The sequence below is a fragment of the Prionailurus viverrinus genome, chromosome B3 (assembly GCF_022837055.1).
Source record: "Prionailurus viverrinus isolate Anna chromosome B3, UM_Priviv_1.0, whole genome shotgun sequence".
Taxonomy (NCBI): domain Eukaryota; kingdom Metazoa; phylum Chordata; class Mammalia; order Carnivora; family Felidae; genus Prionailurus; species Prionailurus viverrinus.
The window spans coordinates 50,459,783-50,480,595 of NC_062566.1; the positions used below are offsets into that span (position 1 = coordinate 50,459,783).

Here is a 20,813-nt window from a genome sequence, read left to right on the forward strand (position 1 = left end):
TAATTACAGTGGCTGAATACTATTGTTAGATAATATCTCAGGGTCCAATATACATTTAGCGCATTTACTGATAAAGAAAATAGACGTATGTCCACATTTCAAATCCTGATAATTTTAACTTTTGGGAGGCCAAGTTCCTATCTAATTAGATCATTCTTGTTTATAAGCTCATAATACAGCCAAGGAGGAGTCTGTAATAAGATTAAAAGAATGACCTTCAATCTTTGATATTTGCGGTGATCTTTTAGCCACTTGTCCATTTATGGACGTAAGTTTAAACTAGATAACATAATTCATAAATCCACTTAACCAAGCAAATGGACACTGCCATATGTTGCACAGTGCAACAAAGAAACGAGGTGCCCTGACCACCCCTCCTTCTTTAGAAATCTCACTCTTCCCTCAGGGGTATGGCAGGGGACACGGTGATGTGTAACAGCTGGCAGACAGGCCAGGAGGAAAGGAGGAGTAGGTAGTAAGCCTGTAGACTTCTGACTGGGCTTCCCCTGTTTGGTGTGCCCTTGGGTTTCCATATTTTATGTTATAAAAATTATAGCACTGCTCATCATGATGTGAAATCCAGTATAAAGTTGGTCCTTTCTGAACCACATCCAGGAGTTTAATGACTGAAACAATAGAAAAACTGATGTTTTATGGTAAGACAATGGAATGTCAGTGTCACCACTTCAGATCAGCCTGGTGGTGATCTTGTAGCTCATCTGGCCAAAAATATAAATGTGCCTGTTTAAATGGAAAAACAAAAATATTCTATCCTGGCTTTCTGAGAACAGAACCATCTGGATGGTACAAAATACTTCATGCACCAGGTACTGAAATACGGTGCTAATATCCATCCATTCAGTAACTATTTTTTGTCATATGTGGCAAGCATGTGTTAGGAGGCAGGATCTCTGTCTTCATGGAACATGCAGTCTAGATGTAGTACAGGTATTAAACAAAATGACACAATAGAATTATTTGCTCTTGTGATATGGCCTTCAAAGGTGAACAAACTTCTAGGAAAGCGGAGAGACTTAATCTAGTCTGAGAAGGTCAGAGAAAGCTCTGTTGAGAAAGAGATGTTTAAACTGGTACCTGAAGGGTGAGGGTGATGGAGAATGGTGAGGGAAAAGCATGTCAATCAGAGAAGATGGCCTTAAGGTGGAGATTAGCCTCCAGGAAGGTCAGTGTGACTGAGGAGCACGGGGGTGCAAGGGAAGCTGGGTAGCCAGGACCAGGGCTTGGGGCTTGTTGGAGAGTTTGATCTGTATCCAAAGAGCAATGGGAGGCAGGTAAGGGGTTTTTAAACCGCTGAAAAATATTATCAGGTTTTCAGTTGTAAAAAGATCATTTTGGCCACAGTATATGGAATAGAATGGAAGAGAAGGGGACAGAGTAAGAGGGAAAAAGGAGATATCCTGAGGGGTGAGTTCTTCTTTCCATTAAGTGCCAGAATAAATGTCAACAGTTGGTACAAGGCTCAGCTTGGCAAAACAAAACTTTGGGCATAGGGAGAGACAGACTTTCCATTCTTAATAATTATGTAATGAGTTTTTTGAAAAGCAGTTTATTTACTTATTTATTTTTTATTTTTTAAATTTTATTTAAATCCAAGCTAGTTAACATATAGTGTAATAATGATTTCAGGAGTAGAACCAGTGATTCTTCACTTACATACAACACCCAGTGCTCATCCCAACAAGTGCCCTCCTTAATGCCCAGCCCCCATTTAGCCCCTCCCCACACCCACCTCTCCTCCAGCAACCCTTAGTTTCTTCTCTGTATTTAAGAGTGTTTTGTGGTTTGCCTCCCTCTCTCTTGTTATCTTATTTTGAAAAGCAGTTTAAATAATAGATATTCAAGTTCTGTATGGCACGTGTGTTTTCTTGGTTCCTGGACTGCGGCCTTGAGCAGTGTTGTGTGCAGTTTGTGCTGTTTGCTAGACAGCTGGCTCCCTTTTTTCTCTGGCTGTTCCTCTCCTGGGTCTTCCTGATTTGTTTCCTGTCTGGTGTTGAAGCAGTGGGTCAGCAGAGGGATGGGGAGGGAAGGCCTGGGAGGCCAAAGAGATGGTGCTTTCCTTCAAAGCCCGGTGCTTATCTTGTTTTTACAGGTCAAATCTAGAGATCAGTATTCAAATCTGTATAGGATGAGGGTGGCTTTTCCCTTCCTATCAATTCTAGACTCAAACACAATTTTACGTGTTGTTTACAAAGTAAAAACGTGATCCATTGATCATTAACTATTCACTACAGGTAACGCACAGGAGAGAGGAGGGCAGTGCCAACGAGATGCCTCATTGATGAAGCACACGTGTCGAGTGGATTTCCTCAATGACCCCTGCTACATAAATACACAGGGTCTTCAAAGTACACTTGGCTCTTCCCCAAATCAAAGCTCAGCTCACTCCCTGGGGAGCCCGTGGCACCGTCAGAGTAAGTAGCTGTTCGCCATCTGTATTAGTTTCCTGTGGCTGCTGTAACAAACCACCACAAACTGAGTGTCTTAAAGCAGTGAAAATTTATTCTCTCACAGTTCTGGAGGCCAGAGGTCCTCAATAAGACGTCAGCTGGGGTGGTTCCTTCTGGAGGCTCTGGAGGAGGATCCACTCCATGCCTCTCTCCTAGCTTCTGCTGATGGCTGGCAACTCTTGGTGTTCCTTGGCTTGTGGACACATCAGTTCTCTGCCTCAGTCTTCACATGGCCTTCACCTCCATTCTCAAACCTCTCTCCTGTCTCTTCTAGGACAATCCCTTTCTCTTCTAGGTGAGCCCTAAAGCCAGGAAGATCCCATCTCGCAATCCTTAACTTAATTACATCTGCAAAAACCCTTTCCCCAAATTAGGCCACATTCACAGGGACTGGGGATCAGGATCTGAATGTATCATTTTGGGGGGGGCCACTATTCATCTCACTATACTGGCTCTCATTTTCAGGAAGACTATTTCCTTGGTCTCATTTTCAGGGAGCAAAAAGGATTCTTTCTTACCTCAATCTTGTACCACAGTTAATTTGGGAGATATTATGGATTTCAAGGTTTGGGGTCTTTGATGTTGAATAATCTTTTCAAATACTTTAAACTGGGTCCCAACTTTTGGTTTTGGCTGTGTGCTCTTGCTGAAGGAAGGATGGTCAAAGCCAGGAGATAATTTTGAATTTGTGGGCTTGTGTGAGGAACAGTGACCATTATTTGGCTCTGTTGAGTGATGGTTTTAATTTTATTCATTTCGAAACTCCTTGGTAAGTCATCTGTGGAACACTAAAATAAGATGGCTTCTTTCTTCAGCCATATACTGTGAGTTAAATGCAATAAGACAGATATCATTTTCCTGCTAAATTGCTTCCAGGGGTAAATGCGTACACAGTAACATAAATAAATAAAAGCAAAACAAACCAAAAGCCTAGGATCAACTAAAAAATAAATAAATAAATAAATAAATAAATAAATAATGCTTTTTATAAAATATTAAAGTGTGTTGGGTTCAAATTTGGGTGAACCACATTTGGTTCACTCCAAAGATGGAGAACCAGTCCTTTGGAAAGTCCTTTTGGTAGCCCAGGAAGTCTCTCCAAAAGGCCAAAGACAACTTTCCAGCTAGCGTGAGCAATAACAAGATGAAGTTTAGAAGGAGATTTTGCTGAGCCGGGACTTCACCAGACCACCTTAACTCCTAGACTAAGAAACAGACGTCCTCATTACCAGCCAGGTGACAAGTGAGCCATCTTCTTGCAAGCTCTCTGTGATCAGTCTTGGCACCTAAACAACCTGGTTGGGTTCTCTGGAAGCGAACACTGAGATGGAGCTTTGGCATGCAGGGTACTTGTTGGGATCACTATCGGGAAGGGAGGGGGAAGAAGCAGGCTTGGGCAGATGGAGAAGCAAAGTCACTATGTAGCCCTGACGGAGCCTCAGCCAACCCTACAGGGAGAATAGGGGGCGCGTCAGGGCTGTGCCACATTGCGCCAAAGGGCTGGGCCTTTTATCCCATTTATTTCAGTCTGTGGGTGTAGGCCACACGAGGGAGGGCAAGCCTTTGGGCAAAAGGCAGCTCCCTGAAGGTGAGGCAGACCCTCAAGGGGCGGTCAGCTGGAGGCTGGCTGATGACACCTGGGGCACCTGTCTTTCATTGAAGAGCCATCTGGATGATACATTTTGTGTGATGGATGATGGAATATGCAATCAGTTCAGATTTCTGCAGTGGATTTAACAGTCCATTGTACAGTGACCGGTATGGATAAGGTAATATTTGTTAGGGGAGGTAGTTTTTTGAAAAAAGTTTCTGGACCTCAGGTATTAAAACTAACTTGATAAGAGTATATGCTTGATGGCTTCCATTTCATGGACTTTTCAAAGCAACAGTGTATTATTAGAAAACTCATTTAGGGGCACCTGGGTGGCTCAGTCAGTTATGCATCCGACTTTGGCTCAAGTCATGATCTCACATTTCGTGAGTTCGAGCCCCCCATCAGGCTTTGTGCTGACAGCATGGAGCCTGCTTGGGATTCTCTCTATCTCCCTCTCTCTCTCTGCCCCTCTCTGACTCATGCTCTCTGTCTCTCTCTCTCTCTTTTTTTAAATATGAAATTTATTGTCAAATTGGTTTCCATACAACACCCAGTGCTCATCCCAAAAGGTGCCCTCCTCAATACCCATCACCCACCCTCCCCTCCCTCCCACCCCCCATCAACCCTCAGTTTGTTCTCAGTTTTTAAGAGTCTCTTATGCTTTGGCTCTCTCCCACTCTAACCTCTTTTTTTTTTTCCTTCCCCTCCTCCATGGGTTTCTGTTAAGTTTCTCAGGATCCACATAAGAGTGAAAACATATGGTATCTGTCTTTCTCTGTATGGCTTATTTCACTTAGCATCACACTCTCCAGTTCCATCCACGTTGCTACAAAGGGCCATATTTCTTTCTTTCTCATTGCCACATAGTATTCCATTGTGTATATAAACCACAATTTCTTTATCCATTCATCAGTTGATGGACATTTAGGCTCTTTTCATAATTTGGCTATTGTTGAGAGTGCTGCTATAAACATTGGGGTACAAGTGCACCCATGCATCAGCACTCCTGTATCCCTTGGGTAAATTCCTAGCAGTGCTATTGCTGGGTCATAGGGTAGATCTATTTTTAATTTTTTGAGGCTCAAAATAAAGAAACTTAAAAAAAAAAAGAAAACTCACTTAGTGGGTGGCCTGAGTTAGGGGATCTGGGATATTCATTGATTCATAACTGCAGTTCCCTTATAAGCAAATCTTTAATGTTAAAAATCTTTATAACTCAGTCAAAATATGGAAGCAACTTAGTGTCCTTCAATAAACGAATGGATAAAGAGGTGTGTGTGTGTGTGTGTGTGTGTGTGTGGTGTAATGGAATGTTTTTCAGCCATAAAAAAGGATGAGATCATGCCATTTGCAACAACATGGACAGACCTAGAGGGTATTATGCTAAGTCAGAAATAAGTCAGACTGAAAAAGACAAGCACTATATGATTTCACTCATATGTGGGCTCTATAAGGAAAGGAAATGAATAAAAAAACAAAAAGCAGAATCAGACCTATAAATACAGAGAGCAAACTGATGGTTGCCAGAGGGGATGTGAGAAGAGAGTTGGGCAAAATGGTGAAAGGGAGTGGGAGAAACAGGCTTCCAGTTATGGAATGAATACATCATGGGAATAAAAGGCACAGCATAGCAGGAAAAAATCTTTATAATGTAAACAAAGAACCTTTGTCTTTTGTCATGGACAACTCAATAATATGAAAAAGTAAAATCAATGTATATTAACATTCCTGTCATTAGTTGAAAGTAAATAAGGCCAGCTTTGTCCAAAATTTTAATGTCAAAATGCATTTTTACTGATTTCAGCCTTTTTGTCATCCTTTTGCCTCTCCCGGACTTGGAGGGAACATGTTTAAATAAAGGCTTCAGGTACTTCTTCAGTCTTTATTTCCTATTAGGATATAGTGTACCATAGCCCTCCTGGCCCCCCTGATGCAATTGTTCTCTCCAAAAAAATTAATTCCAACTCTAAAAGTATAAATAGTGTTGATTTAATAAAATGAAATAAGATAGAGTAGGGATAACCTTATACATAAATTTCTGCAAAATATCTGAAATATACTTTTTAACCTTTCCTCCTTAATATTTCCTGATATTTCTTTCCGTGCTTAGGCATACTTAGCTTCCCTTTTCCAGTCAAAAGCTTACTGATTAGTTCAGTAAAACAAAATAAAACAAACAAAAACAAATCTTGAGGCATGAGTGTAGTATCTCCCAAGCATGCCTTCTGGGCTCCCCAATTAACCCTATCACACTGTGTAGGAAAAGCTCAACACGATCTTTATTTTCATCAAACTTGGCAGAAGGGAATTACTAGTATTGATACTATCTAATTTTTTTTAAGTTTATTTTGAGAGAGAGTATGTGCAAGTAGGGGATGGGCAGAGAGAGAGAGAGAGGAAGAGAGAGAGAATCCTGAGCAGGCTCCACACTGTCAGTGCCGAGTCCAACTCGGGACTCAAACTCACGAACTGTGAGATCATGACCTGGGCTGAAATCAAGAGTCGGACACTTAAGCAACTGGGTCACCCAGGCACCCCTTTAAGTTTATTTATTTTAAGAGAAAGAGAAAGAGAGAGAGAGAGCACATGTGCATGCACGCAAGTGGCAGGGGAGGGCAGAGAGAGAGAGGGAGAGAGAAGAAAGAGAGAATCCTAAGCAGGCTTCGCATTGTCTGCACAGAGCCAGACTTGGGGCTCAATCTCAGGAACCTGTGAGGTCATGACCTGAGCCCAAATCAAGAATTCTGTGCTTAATTGACTGAGCACCCAGGTACCCCTGTTTTCTTAATGGAGGTATTAATTGCTATGAACTTCCCTCTTAAAACTGCCTCTGCTAGGATCTCATAGGTTTTTTTTCATTTTCATTTGTCTCAGGATATTTTTTGATTTACTTTTTTATTTATTCTTTGACCCGTTTGTTGTTTAGTGACATGCTGTTTAATCACATATTTGTGAATTACCTAGTTTTCTTGTAATTGATTTCTCATATCAGTGTGGTCAGAAAAGATGCTTGATATGATTTCATTTTTAAAAAATGTATTATGACTTATTTGTGGCCTAACATATGACCTACCCTAGAGAATGTCCCATGTCCACTGGAGAAGAATGTATATAGTCTATTGCTTTTGGGTGAAATGTTCTGTCACTGTCTGTTGAGTCAATCTGGTCTAATGTGTACTTTGAGGTCGAAAGTTTCCTTACTGATTTTCGATCTGGATGATCTATCTATTGTTGAAAATGGGTATTGAAGTCCCCTACTACTACTGTATTGCTGTCTATTTCTCCCTTCAAGTCCGTTAATATTTGCTTTACAGATTTATGTCCTCCTATGTTGGATGAACAAATCTTTGTTATTTTCAATTGTTTTATAGTATTGTATTATATGAGTATATCATAGTTTATATAATCACCCCCTTATTGATGGACATCTATTTTTTCAGCCCTTTGTTAATATAATAATCATTTCTCCCCCGAAATACCCAGTCACATGTGCTACTTAAAAATTGAATGCATCAGTATGCTGTCTTCACAGTTCACATTGGTTTCTTTAAATGTCTTATTCTTTATCACTGGGATTACGTGCAATTGTTTAATTTGATTTTGCTTGTCAGATATTTTTCTCATCCTTAAGCCCTAGGCTCCCTGTCTGAGGTTTTGCCCATCAGATACTTATGGGTGTGGATATTCATATCTGTCTTGGGCTTTCCCAAATTTCTGATTGTGAAAAATATGTTTTCAGTTGCTTTGGGAACTGCAAGATGACATGATTGCTTTCTTCTATGATTCCTATCACTTTTTTCTTTTTAGGTCTCACTTAAATGTAGAGTGGCTGTAATCATGTTGCATCCTTGATCTTCACTACTTCTGAGAAAATATGTTATTAATTATATCAAGGCAATAACTTACTAAATTTTCTATGGGAGTTTTATGTAAATAACTAGATTTAAATTATGATTATCTTTCTCAAAGTCAACATTATGTGAGAAAGGAGTTGCTAATAGGTAATGTGCCACAATGTTAAAGAGTAGTTGTATTTGGTGATGGGACCACAGATGATTATTTTTCTTTGTTTCTCTGTGTTTCCCAGATTTTAAAAACAAGTAGCATGCACAACTTTTAGAATTAAAACAAATTTAAAAAAAATCTTTCAGATATTCTAGTTTTAGGAAAAGTAGATTTTCAGCAAATTTTTAGATGATTGAAATGTCCCAGCACAGTGTGTGCTATTCTGGTGCTAATCTGGGAAACTGTGTTAGGAAAATATTGTCCATATCCTCAGGCTGGCCCATGATCTGTTGCCTCTTTTCAAGATGATATCATGTCTGTTTTTCTTTTGTTTTGTCCTTGTCCAAAAGCTCTCCACCCTTATCTCAGAATAAACTGAAAGCCATCATGCACTAAGATGTGTGCCCCCACGCACGCATGCATGTATCTCTCTTCCACTCACACAAACACTTTCCCTCTCACATACACAAACACACATGCAACTACTTATCAGAGTTCTCTATTATGCCTCAAAGCAAGCAGCACTAAGGCCAACTTCATTTATTATTTATCAAATCTGGACACGTTTTTTCAGCCTTTTTCTGGCAACAATAGATAGACCTGATTGTGGAGGAGAATATTTTCAGCCATTAAATACAGACTCAAGATATTTTCAAAAAGACACATCTGTGAATGCTGCATCACAATCGTGCTATGCAGAGAGGAGTTCTTAAGTAGCGACAAAACTATAACATATTAACAGGAGAATTGGGTTATGTCTGCAGGGACTGGTTGCCTGTATCAATGACTTCATGAGATTGTCACGTGTAAGTTGTAGAACTTAGAGTTAAGAGGATTTCTCATTTGCAAGACCCTTGCATAAGGACATGGAAACACACTTCTGCATTTATAAAGATGAAGTGTGGCTTCTATGCAAAAGATCCTTTGCATTTAAATAGACAAAGTCTGATTTCTGCAGTTATTTTCCTAGTAAATTTGCCATGTAAACCATACAACTTTTACCTGGATTCAGACCTAAGAATTTGTATTACTTCTGGAGATGCTGTATATCATCCTGATAGCCTTGGTATTTTTTTTAATGTTTATTTATTTTTGAGAGAGACAGTGTGAGCAGGGGAAGGGCAGAGCAAGGAAGACACAGAATCTGAAGCAGGCTCCAGACTCTGAGCTGTCAGCACAGAGTCCGATGGGGGGCTCAAACCCACAAACCATGAGATCATGACCTAAGCTGAAGTCGGATGCTTAACCGACTGAGTCATCCAGGCACCCCAGGCTTGCTCTTTACTTGGGACCATTGTAGGTACTGCAGAAGTAGAGTTGGCTAGACCACTTTTGATAATGGAAAGATTTTCACTTTTAAGGCAAGGGTTTTAGACTGTGGTGATTAAGAACCTGGGCTTTGGAGTCAAATAGATGTCATTTCAAACCCCAGATTTACAACATATTAGCAATGTGACTTTGAGTAATTCATGTGGTCTTTTTAAAGATCCATTTCCTTGCCTGTCTAGTTTTGAGAACCGAACAAGATATGTGTAGAGCACTGAGCGCTGCCTATCATATATGATAAATGAGGACTGCATAATAATTATTATTGCCATGAGTATCGAAATACTATTACATGCCACCCGGATATACCTTTTCATCCCCTCTGCCCTCAACTCTAGAGAGTATTTGTTCTGCAGAACATTGGGGAACTGCATCAGACCATGGCCTCCTTGATGCTTTGCCTTATTTTACCTGATTAACTGTGCTTTATCCACACAGGTGAGTGACACAAACACCAGAGTGGTCATTTAATAGGAATGCTGTGAGGTTCAGCATAGCTTTGAAGTTTTTGGTCAGAGGTATCTCTGAAGCACATTAGTAATTTGGTTTAAAAAATAAAAAGCTAAATACTAAAAAGTGGGCATAATCCAAAGTTACCATAGGCATTTTCAAAGAGTTTGGGAATGTGTTCAAAGTTATCTTTGATCCAGGTACTGCGTAAGCCTCTTTTTTCTTTAACATACAGCCCCTGGGACATAGAGTGCCTCTCTCTGCAGTTATGAAAGCAATTCTCACAGGTCAGTCCCATTTCTCATCTGAAAGGAAAACTCCTGCACCTGGTCAAGTCTTTCCTGCCAACAGAAGCCAAAGGCAATGTTTGGTCCTACCATTAAATTAAAGCCTGTGGGAAGTTCTGGAAACAAAAACTCCACTTGTTCTAGAAGCAGCATTATTTAAACAGTGCATGACACACAGTTATACAGGCCTCACAGGACACACAGGCCTCAGGTTATATTTGCTGAATGAATGAATGAATGAATGAGGAGGTAGCTTGGTGATGCCTCTCTTTGTGTTTTGACTGTAGAAGCACCAGAAACTGTTCAGCCAGGTGCCACGGCCCAGCCTGCCAGCTCACATTCTTTGCCACACATTAAGCAGCAGCTGCGGAATGAAGACTGCTACCATGGCAAGCTGAGCAGGAAGGCAGCAGAGAGCCTCTTGGTAAAGGATGGGGACTTTTTGGTTCGAGAAAGTGCAACATCTCCTGGTCAGTATGTGCTAAGTGGACTTCAGGGAGGCCAGGCAAAGCATCTTCTCCTGGTGGATCCTGAAGGCAAGGTATCATTGACCTCTTATGTTTTTCACAGGTTGTTGTAACTAAGGTTACTCTGAATGATCGGTCCCAAACCTGATATTGAAACATGATAAGACTGGGGCGCCTGGGTGGCGCAGTCGGTTAAGCGTCCGACTTCAGCCAGGTCACGATCTCGCGGTCTGTGAGTTCGAGCCCCGCGTCGGGCTCTGGGCTGATGGCTCAGAGCCTGGAGCCTGTTTCCTATTCTGTGTCTCCCTCTCTCTCTGCCCCTCGCCCGTTCATGCTCTGTCTCTCTCTGTCCCAAAAATAAATAAACGTTGAAAAAAAAAAAAAAAGAAACATGATAAGGCTAAGGGTTTCCTTTTTCTTGAACCCTCCAGTTGGAGCAGGAAGTGTTAACTAGAGGCCAGTGGAGGGGTTTGAGAGGGAGCCACCCTGGAGGTTCAGGTAGAGGACAGCTCTTTCCACTCTTCTCAGTTCAATCTAGTGAATTAAATAAATACCTACTACATGGAAGTACAAAAATTCACAGTTGACTGTTGCTCAGTGTTACATACATTGTCCTTGCTCTCAGGGCGCTTATAATTTCATAAAACAGATACTTAAATAATTATAACACAAGTGTGAATGACATAAGAATGGTTCAACCAAAGTATTATGGTATTTCTCAGCATAGAGGAATACTGTCTTTGAGGCACACTGAAAAGGCTTCTTGCAGCGTCTGACATGTAAGGTGAACCTTGAAGGACAGAAAATTTTTTAAAGGGGTACATTTGGAGAATAGGAAAGGAAGCAAAGGAACAGACAGAGCAGAAGAATGATATTAAGTCGATAAAAGATGTATGGCTGGGCAGAGGATGCCTGTAGACAGAAACAATCCTGGGCAAAAGACAGTTAACAAAATGGTAATAGTCCTTCCTTATTAATAATTAGTTTAAATGTAAATGGATTAAGCTCCCCAGTCAAAAAATATAGACTAGCTGAATGGATATAAAGCAAGATCCAACTCTATGCTGTCTAGAAGAGACTCACTTTATTTTATTTTTTGCATTTTTAAAATGTGTATTCATTTTTGAGAGAGAGAGAGAGAGAGAGAGAGAGAGAGTGGGGGAGGGGCAGAGAGAGAAGGAGACACAGAATTCAAAGCAGGCTCCAGGCTCTGAGCTGTCACCACAGAGCCTGACGTGGGGCTCAAACTCACGAACCCCAAGATCATGACCTGAGCAGAGATCAATTCACCAGAAAGATATGACAATTATAAATGTATATGCACTCAACACCAGAGTACCCAAATATATGATACAAACGTTGACAGAACTGAAGGGAGAAATAGTAATACAATAATAGTGGGAGGTTTCAGTGCCCCACTTTTGACAATAGATAGAACCTGCAGTCAGAAGTACTTGAACAACACTATAGACCAAATGGATCTAACAGACATATGCAGAGCATTCCTCCCAACAGCAGCAGAATACCCATTCTTTTCAAGCATACTCAGAAAATTCACCTGTTAGATCACAAATACTAAGATGGATCACATGTTAGGTCACAAAACAAGCATTAGGAAATTAAAGAAGAATGAATTATACCAAGTATCTTTTCTGATCACACTGGAATGAAACTAGAAGTTAATGGCAGAAAGAGAACTGGAAAATTCACAAATATGCAGAATTAATACACTATTGAACAGCCAGTGTCAAAGAAAAAATTAAAGGGAAATTAGAAAATATTTGCAAACAAATGGAAATGAAAAACACACTGGATCTACAAAACACAGTGAAAGCAATAGGAAGAAAGTTGATGGTGATAAATGCCTACACTGAAAAAAAAAAAGAAAGCTTTCTAATAAGCATTCTAACACGTCAAGGAACTACAAAAAGAACAAACTAAACCCAAAAGTAGCAGAAGAAAGGAAATAATTCAGATTAGAGCAGAAATAAGTGAAAGAGAATAGAAAAATAATAGGAGAAATCCACAAAAGTACAAGTTGGTGTTTTGAAAAGATGAACAAAACTGACAAACCTTTAGCTAGGTTGGCTAAGAAGAGAGAAGACGCAAATAAATAAAATCATAAATGAAAGAGGAGACATTACAACTGATGCCATAGAGATTAAATGATTATAAGAGATTAAGAACAATTATATGCCAACAAATTGGATAACCCAGAAGAAAGGGATAAATTCCTAAAAAATATGCAACCTACCAAGATTTCTTCATGAAGAAATAGAAAATCTGAACAGATGAATTACTAGTAAGGAGACTGAATCACTAATCAAAAACTGTTCATTAAAAAAAAAAAAAAAAAAAGCCCAGTACCAGATGGTTTCACTGGTAAATTCTTTCAAACATTTAAAGAAGAATGAATGCCAATGCTTATTAAGCTTTCCCCACCCCCCAAAACTGAAGAGGACAAAATACTTACAAACTCATTTTATGAAGCCTACCTTACCCACATACCAAACCCAGAAAAAGATACTACAAGAAAAGAAAACAGGCCAATATGCCTAATGAACATATATATAAAAATCTTTAACTAAATGCTAGCAAACAAAGTTCAGTAGTTCACTAAAATATCATACACCATGACCAAGTAAGATATATCCCTGGATTGCCAGGAAGGTTCAACAAAGGACATCAATCAATATGGCACACCACATTAGTAAATGAAGAATAAAAATCGATGAACAAAAAGCATTTGATAAAATTCAACACCCTTTCATGATTAAAAAAACTCAAAACAACACTCAACAAACTAGGAGTAGAAAGAAATGACCTCAGCATAATAAAAGCCATATATGTAAAGCCTACAGCTAATATCATGCCCCACATAAAAAACAGAAATCTTTTCCTCTCACCACTTTTAGTGGTGAAGTACTACAACCAACTTAGTACTGGAAGTACTAGCCAGAGAAATTAGGGAAGAAAAAAGAAATAAAAGGCATCCAAATTGGAAAGGAAGAAGTAAAATAATTGCTTCACAGGTGATAGAATCTTATATGTAGAAAATCCTAAATATTCCACAAAAATCCTGTTATGACTAATCAACAAGTGTGGCAGCCTTGCAGAATAGAAAACGAACATACAAACATCAGTTGCATGTGTAAATAATAATAACACTCTGAAAAGGAAATTAAGAAAATAATCTCATTTACAATACTATCAAAAAGAGTAAAATACTTAAGAATAAACATAACCAAGGAGGCAAAAGACTTATGCACTGAAAACTTCAAAACATTGCTGAGAGAAATTAAAGAAGACACAAATGAAAAGACATCTCATGTTCATTGATAAGATTTCATGTTGTTAAAATGTCATTACTACCCACAGTAATCTACAGATTCAATGCAGTTTCCATCAAAATTCTAATAGCAGTTTTTACAGAAATAGAAGTACAATCTTAATATTCACTCAGAACCACAGAGAACCCGAAATAGCCAATCTTGAGAAAGAAGAACAAAGATGGAGACATTACACTTATGGTTTCAAAGCTAGAGTAATCAAACCAATATAGTACTGGAGTAAAGAGAGATATATAGATGGAACAGAATAGGGAACCCAGAGACAAACCTATTTATGTATGATCAAATGATCTTTGCAAAGGTTGCCAAGAATTCACAATGGGGAAAGAATACTCTTTCAGCAAATGGTTTTGGGAAAACAATATCCACCTGAAGAAGAATAAAATTGGACCTTTATCTTACACCACACAGAAAAATTAACTCAAAATAGATAAAAGACTTATATGTAATATCTGAAACTATAAAACCCCTAGGAGAAAACATAAGGAAAAACTTCATGATTTTGTTCTTGGCAATGATTTCTTGGATATAACACTGAAAAATACAAACAAATGCAAAAATAGACAAGTGAGACTACATACAACTACAAAAATCCTGCATAGCAAAGGAAACAATCAACAGAGCGAAGAACAATCAGAATGGGAGAAAATATTTTCAAACCATATATCTGATAAGGGGTTAATTTTCAAAACATATGATGAAATTTTGAACTCAGTAGCAAAAAGACAAATAATCTGATTAAAAAATGGACAGATGACTTGAATAGTCACGTTCCCAAAGAAGACATACAAATGGCCAGCAGGTATTTGAAAAGATGCTCAACAACAATAATCATCAGGGAAATGCAAATTCACAGTAAGATATCACCTCATACCTATCAGGATGGCCATAATAAATAACAAACAGGAGCACCTGGGTGGCTCAGTCAGTTATGAGTCCAGCTCTTGATTTGGGCTCAGGTCAGGATCTCATGGTTCATGAGATGGAGCCCCACATCAGGCTCTATGTGGAGTCTGCTTAGAATTCTCTCTCTTCCTCTCTTTTTGCCCCTCCCCTACTCACACATGCGCATGCTCTTTCTCTCTAAATAAATAAATAAATAAGTAAACGTTAAAAAATAAAATAAATAAATAAATATTAAACAAAACAAAAAACCAAAAATATAGCAAGTGTTGTTGAGGGTGTACAGAAATTGTAACCTCTGTGTCCTATTGGTGGGAATGTAAAATGGTGTAGCTGTTGTAGAAAATGGTACGGAGTATCCTCAAAAAATTAAAAATGGAATTCACATATGATCCATATTTATTGGATGGGTAGCTGACAACTCTGAGCTGACAGCTCAGAGCCTGGAGCCTGCTTCGGATTCCCTCTCTCTCTGCCCCTCCCCTGCTCATGCTGTGTCTCTCTCTCTCAAAAATAAATAAAACATTTTAAAAAATTAAAAAAAAATTGTTCGTGGGGTAGGTCTCATGTTATGGTTTTGTTCTCTCTCTGTCTCTCTCTCTCTCTCTCCACACACACACACCACACACACACACACACACACACACACACACACACACAGAGAAGTGTGATTGGGGTCACAGCAGCAAATGTTTGCAGGGCCTGGCCCGTATCATAAGTGCGTAAAGCTGGGCGAATGGTGGAATGAACATAGAGTGTGGTGGGCTGTAATGAACTAACTGGGAAGCACATGTCCTGTGTAAGGGGGACCGTCACACTCAGCCTCAGTCAGTTGCTGCCATTTGGAGGAAGGGCCCAGTGTAGCCAGATTTAATTTTCCCAAAGAAGCTGCAAAACTAAATTTTTATAGGAAGTCTCCCCATTTTTGATTCAAAATACTTAAAAACTCTTTATTGGGCACCTCTGCCTTGCCCCCCCCCCCCCTCCCGCCCAGCTAACTAAAACAGCTCCTGGTATGTTTGGCTAGAGAGTGGATAGTTTATAATCCCTGCACTGGAAGTTTGTTGTTGTTGTTGTTGTTGTTGTTTATGTATTTTGAGAGAGCACACGTGGGAGGGGCAGAGAGAGGGAGAGAGAGAGGATCCTAAGTAGGCTCCACACTATCATTCACAGAGCTCAATGTGGGGCTTGAACTTGTGAACCATGAGATCATGACCTGAGCCGTAACCAAGAGCCAGAGGCTTAACTGACCTAACCACGCAGGTGTCCCAGCCCTATACTGGAAGATTAATTTGACATTTGTATACAGGATTGATTAGAGAAGAGTGTAATTAGGGGATCTGAGGTAAAAACTAGTGAAAGTCTGAACCAGAACGGAGGTAGGAGAAACAAAGAGAGGAGAGCAGAGTGAACTGGAATTAACAACACAAACTGGCAGAACTGATCAGCTCATGTGACGTGGGTTGGGGTTGAGATGAAGGATATAAAAATGTTTCCAAGTCTTGGTTTGATAAGTAAATTGTAAACGTTGTGCCCTTTTTCTCCTAATCCTTGAGTGTGTATTCCCTATGAACAGGGATATTCTCTTACATAGACAGTACAGTGATCAAAATCAAGAAATTTAAACATTGATACATTACCAGTATCTAATTCATAATCATATTCAAATGAGGTCAATTATTCCAATAAGTGTGTATTTTTTTAATACACTGAAAATCAATATCTAAGCAGAAATTAAAAATCCCTTGTAGAGAAGTAGCAGAATCACATAACAAGGTGTTCTCTGACCTCATGCCTTCCCACTCCCTGACAGTTCCCAGCCACCCTCCAAACAGAACTATATTATGGCCCATGGAGTCATGATGGAGAGTATTATCTTCTGCCCATGCACAGGGTGAGGATACAGTAATACTGGGGAGGAAAGTCCTCAGGGGAAGGCAGGCATTGGGAAACTGAGTTGCTTTGGCATGCAGACAAGAAGTTCCATGTAGCAAATATTTATGAATCAGCTACTATGAAGAATGCAGGAAGGAGATAAGAATACCTATTGGGAAGGTCTGAGGAGGCTTCTTAAAGGAGACAGGATTTGTGTTCAGCCTCCACGGAGAGGCAGGACTTCTCCAGAAGGGCCTGCTTCCTACAGACACAAGATATTTTGGAAGCAGTCTGCTTGCTGGGTCAAAATTGTAATCCTGGGATTCATGCTTGTGTATACAGTTAAATATTTATAGGAATGGTGACATGATAGAATATATCAAACAGTAACGTGGCAAACAGGTTGGTTGTAAATTTGAACTGTGTGACAGATGTTTACCATTTTTCTGACTGGGACAGAAAATTGCTTTAAAAAGGTAATGAGGAATGAGAAAATTGTTTACTAAGGGATATAGAGTTGGAAAATACCTTTCCTTTTTTTCTTTTTTTCATTCAGCCCAAGTATCTCATTCAAGGATATGTCTGTTTTTCCTTCTGATTGTTTACGTCTTTTAGGGGAGCTATTATCATTTAACCTAAGGACTTTGTGCTTCCTTTTCAAGGTAAGGACCAAGGATCATGTGTTTGATAATGTTGGCCACCTTATCAGATACCACATGGATAATAGTTTGCCAATCATCTCTTCTGGAAGTGAAGTAAGCCTTAAACAGCCAGTGAGAAAAGATAATAATCCAGGACTTCTGCATTCCAACAAATGACAATATGGAAGTACCATCACACTGATATTTCAAGAAAGTTCATTTTGTGTTAGGATACAAAGATAATCCAAACTTGGTTGATAGATAAAATAGAGCACAATCTGTGAACTACATTTTCCCAAGAGCATCATGGACTATGTCCTTTATATGATAAAGAACTAACACAGATCGATCTTCAGAAAGTGAAAATCAGAAAAGGGGAAGAGGATTGGTCCATCTGAGAAGAAATTATCATATGCACAGATGTCACTTTTTAAGGCCATATTGCATCGATAGCAAGCTAAAAGCACAATTAAAATTTCCCATGCTAGAGACTACCTGGATGAACTGCTGGGGCAGTGGTATGTGCCTTTCAACTTGATAATTTGGGGACATTTTCATATTGGGGAGATTAGTTCTAAGTGTCTTCATATTCTATAACTATAGAACTATTTGCCAAAAAAAAAAGTTTTTCCTTGTTACAAAAATAAGACACAATTTGCTTGATAGTTAATTGACTTTATCAGATTTTCTGTTTAGTAGCACTTTCACAATAATGATCAAATAAATTTGACATTGAATTTGGATGGTGTCTATGCCAGTGGAATCAAAACAAAAGCCACTGAAAGCATTGGTCTGTTTCATTGGCCTGTCTCATTTACTAGCCAAGGGTTGGGGCCTAAATTCTTTGGCCTAGTATTTCTCAGTCTTTGCTATCTGGACACTTTGTATGCAGCACAGAGCAAGCTGAAGAACCCAAATCTATCAGTCATTTCTGATTCCATCGTGGTTCTCCCCCTTTCCTTCCCCTTCCCCTCCCACAAAGGAAGCTCATGCGTGCATGGATTTAAAACAGGGCAGACAAACCAGTGTTCTTCATATTCAATATCCAAATTGGTTTCATTCTTATTAAAGTATTGACTCTATTTGAAAGTATGGAGAAATATCCTCTTGATTGGCTATGACTGAATCTACATGTATCCTTAGCATCTTTTCTAGATATGATCAGACAAAATGCAGAAGGGAGAAGACATATTGAATGAAGCAGTTGGAAGGGTTTGCCACATGTAAGTACACTGGTGATCTGAGGGTATAATTAAGTGTTGTGTAGAGAAAAGTGCTGGACAGTTTTCTCTATGTGACTGTGAGTGAGCTGCTAAACCTATCTGGACGCCTATTTCCTTGTCTATGAAATAAGGGAATTGGGCTAGGTGAATTTAGAAGTCTATCTCAGCTGTAACATAAGTCTATAAGAAGCAAATTTTCCATTTATTAGGGGTCAGTGTTGATAATCAGTTTGTGTCATTAAGACGAAAGCTTGAGCTTTTTCCTTTAGCCTGCATCTATACTCCCAGAACAAATGGCACAACTGAAATCAACATTTAGGTAGCAGAGACCCCAAGCCTTTAGTCAAAGACATTGAACCTTTGGAGTGCTATCAGGATGATGGTAGAAGTGGATTTGGTTGTTTGGAGTAGAAGAAAACTGCTTCAGTCTTTTAGTCACCTTTGCATATAATGGTTTGGCCATGACTTTGGGGTGTTTTTTTTTAGCCCGAGTAATCTGGATAGTTGCCTTAACCCCACTTCATTTTGGCTCTGTAGATACAACTTAACCTTTGTAATTGCGATATATTTGCTAAGTTTTAAATAAAATACAAGAAAATTTTTTGGGTAGAAATCATCAGAAACCAAGTGCACTGAACTCTAATATTTTTCTGTAAAGGTTTATGATTTTATTCTACTTCTACTGCCACTGATTGCATAGGTAGGTTTGTTTCCTTTTATACAACTAGAAAATAATGTCTCTTTCATCAGTTTTCCATATACCTTGGTTCTTGATTGTCCATCCTCACAAAGGGGGTTAGCATGAGTGTAGATCATAGAAATTTATGGGTGATCCAGTCACCTTTCAGAGACAGAGTAGGGTTGTGGTCTCAGTCTGTTTGAAAAGAGTGTTAACTGGGTCACAAGGAAAAGTTTCTGATACAAATAGATGCCAAGAGTATAAATGATGTGAGTAGTACATGGGCACTGGTACATGAGGCACCAGTACATGGAAAATGCGTGTTTGACTGTAATGTTATAGTAGTTAGATAAGCAAATAATGCACTTACCAAGTACCACAGACACAGTTAAACCAGAATGAAACAGCAGAAGAAATGTTTGATTGCATGCTATTTTAATGACACACATTTATCTTCATCTGTTTTAAAGTGGAAATCCATTTGCCTATAAAATACCTGTAAACAACTTTTCAAAAAAAAATAAATGATTATTTCTTTGTGACAATTCACGGTATTTATGTCTGATGTTTGGGATGTGGAAAATTTATTTGCAGGATCCTGATCCTAACCGGAAACAGATGGCTCACTTAAATTGGGTAATTTGAGGAGAGTTTAATAAAGGGACTATTTGCAAAGGTGTGGGCAGAGTATGGGGAAACCACCAGGGAGAATGAGTGCACAGTAACAGAATCTGGAGAGAGAGAGCTGTGGAAAGACTGCCTTTTAGGAGGTGTGGCCTCCAGTAGAGGGACTCCCACAGCCCTGGTGACCCTACAGTGAGGAGGCTGGGGACATTATACTGAATGGAAGAAAGAGCCTTTTCAACAAATGGTATTGAAGTAATTGGACACCTGTAGGCAAGAGAACAAACCTCACACTTCGCATAAACATTAATTCAAATGGATTATGGATTTAAACATCAAATGTAAAACTATGAGACTTTTAGGAAAGAAAAGCACAGGAGAAAATCTTTAGGATATAGGGCCAGGCAAAGAGTTTTTAGACTTGATATGATCCATTAAAGGAAAAATGAGTACATTGTATTTTATCAAAATAATAAATTTTTATTCTGTGAAAGACTCTGTAAAGAAGATAAAGGGCAAACTATAGACTGGGAAAAAATATTTGCAAACCACTTATCCGACAGAGGGCTAGTATCTAGAATGTATTAAAAAAAAAGCCCTCAAAACTCAACAGTAAAAACATCTCATTGGAAAGTGGACAAAAAACGCGAACAGACAATTCACTGAAGATACACAGATGGCAAGCAAGCACATGAAATGTGTTCAAAATCATTAGCCAGTCAGGTCAAAATCATTAGCTCACGGTTCGTGAGATCAAGTTCTGTGTAAGGCTCTGCACTGACAGCACAGAGGAGCTTGCTTGGGATTTTGTCTCCCTTTCTCTCTTCCCCTTGCATGTGCACACACACACACATACACACTCTCTCTCAAATAGGTAAACTTTAAAAAAAATTGGGGCACCTGGGTGGCTCAGTTCGTTGA

At 39.2% G+C, this 20,813-nt stretch overlaps 1 protein-coding gene across 2 annotated transcripts in view; it reads left to right on the forward strand.

Moving 5' to 3' along the window:
- SHC4 (SHC adaptor protein 4) overlaps positions 1-19,813 on the forward strand; it is a 130,034-nt gene extending 110,221 nt beyond the window's left edge. The window contains exons 10-13 of one of the 2 annotated variants that reach the window (XR_007153271.1): positions 2,253-2,432; positions 10,418-10,671; positions 17,388-17,884; positions 18,510-19,813. Coding sequence is in view for 1 of the 2 variants with exons in the window: in XM_047864011.1 (XP_047719967.1) it covers positions 2,253-2,432; positions 10,418-10,671; positions 17,388-17,543 (590 nt within the window). In the remaining variant the exon portion in view is untranslated. Of the gene's footprint in view, positions 1-2,252; positions 2,433-10,417; positions 10,672-17,387 lie in introns of both variants that reach the window. The other variant, XM_047864011.1, reaches the window with a different exon arrangement.
- Positions 19,814-20,813: the final 1,000 nt, after the last annotated feature.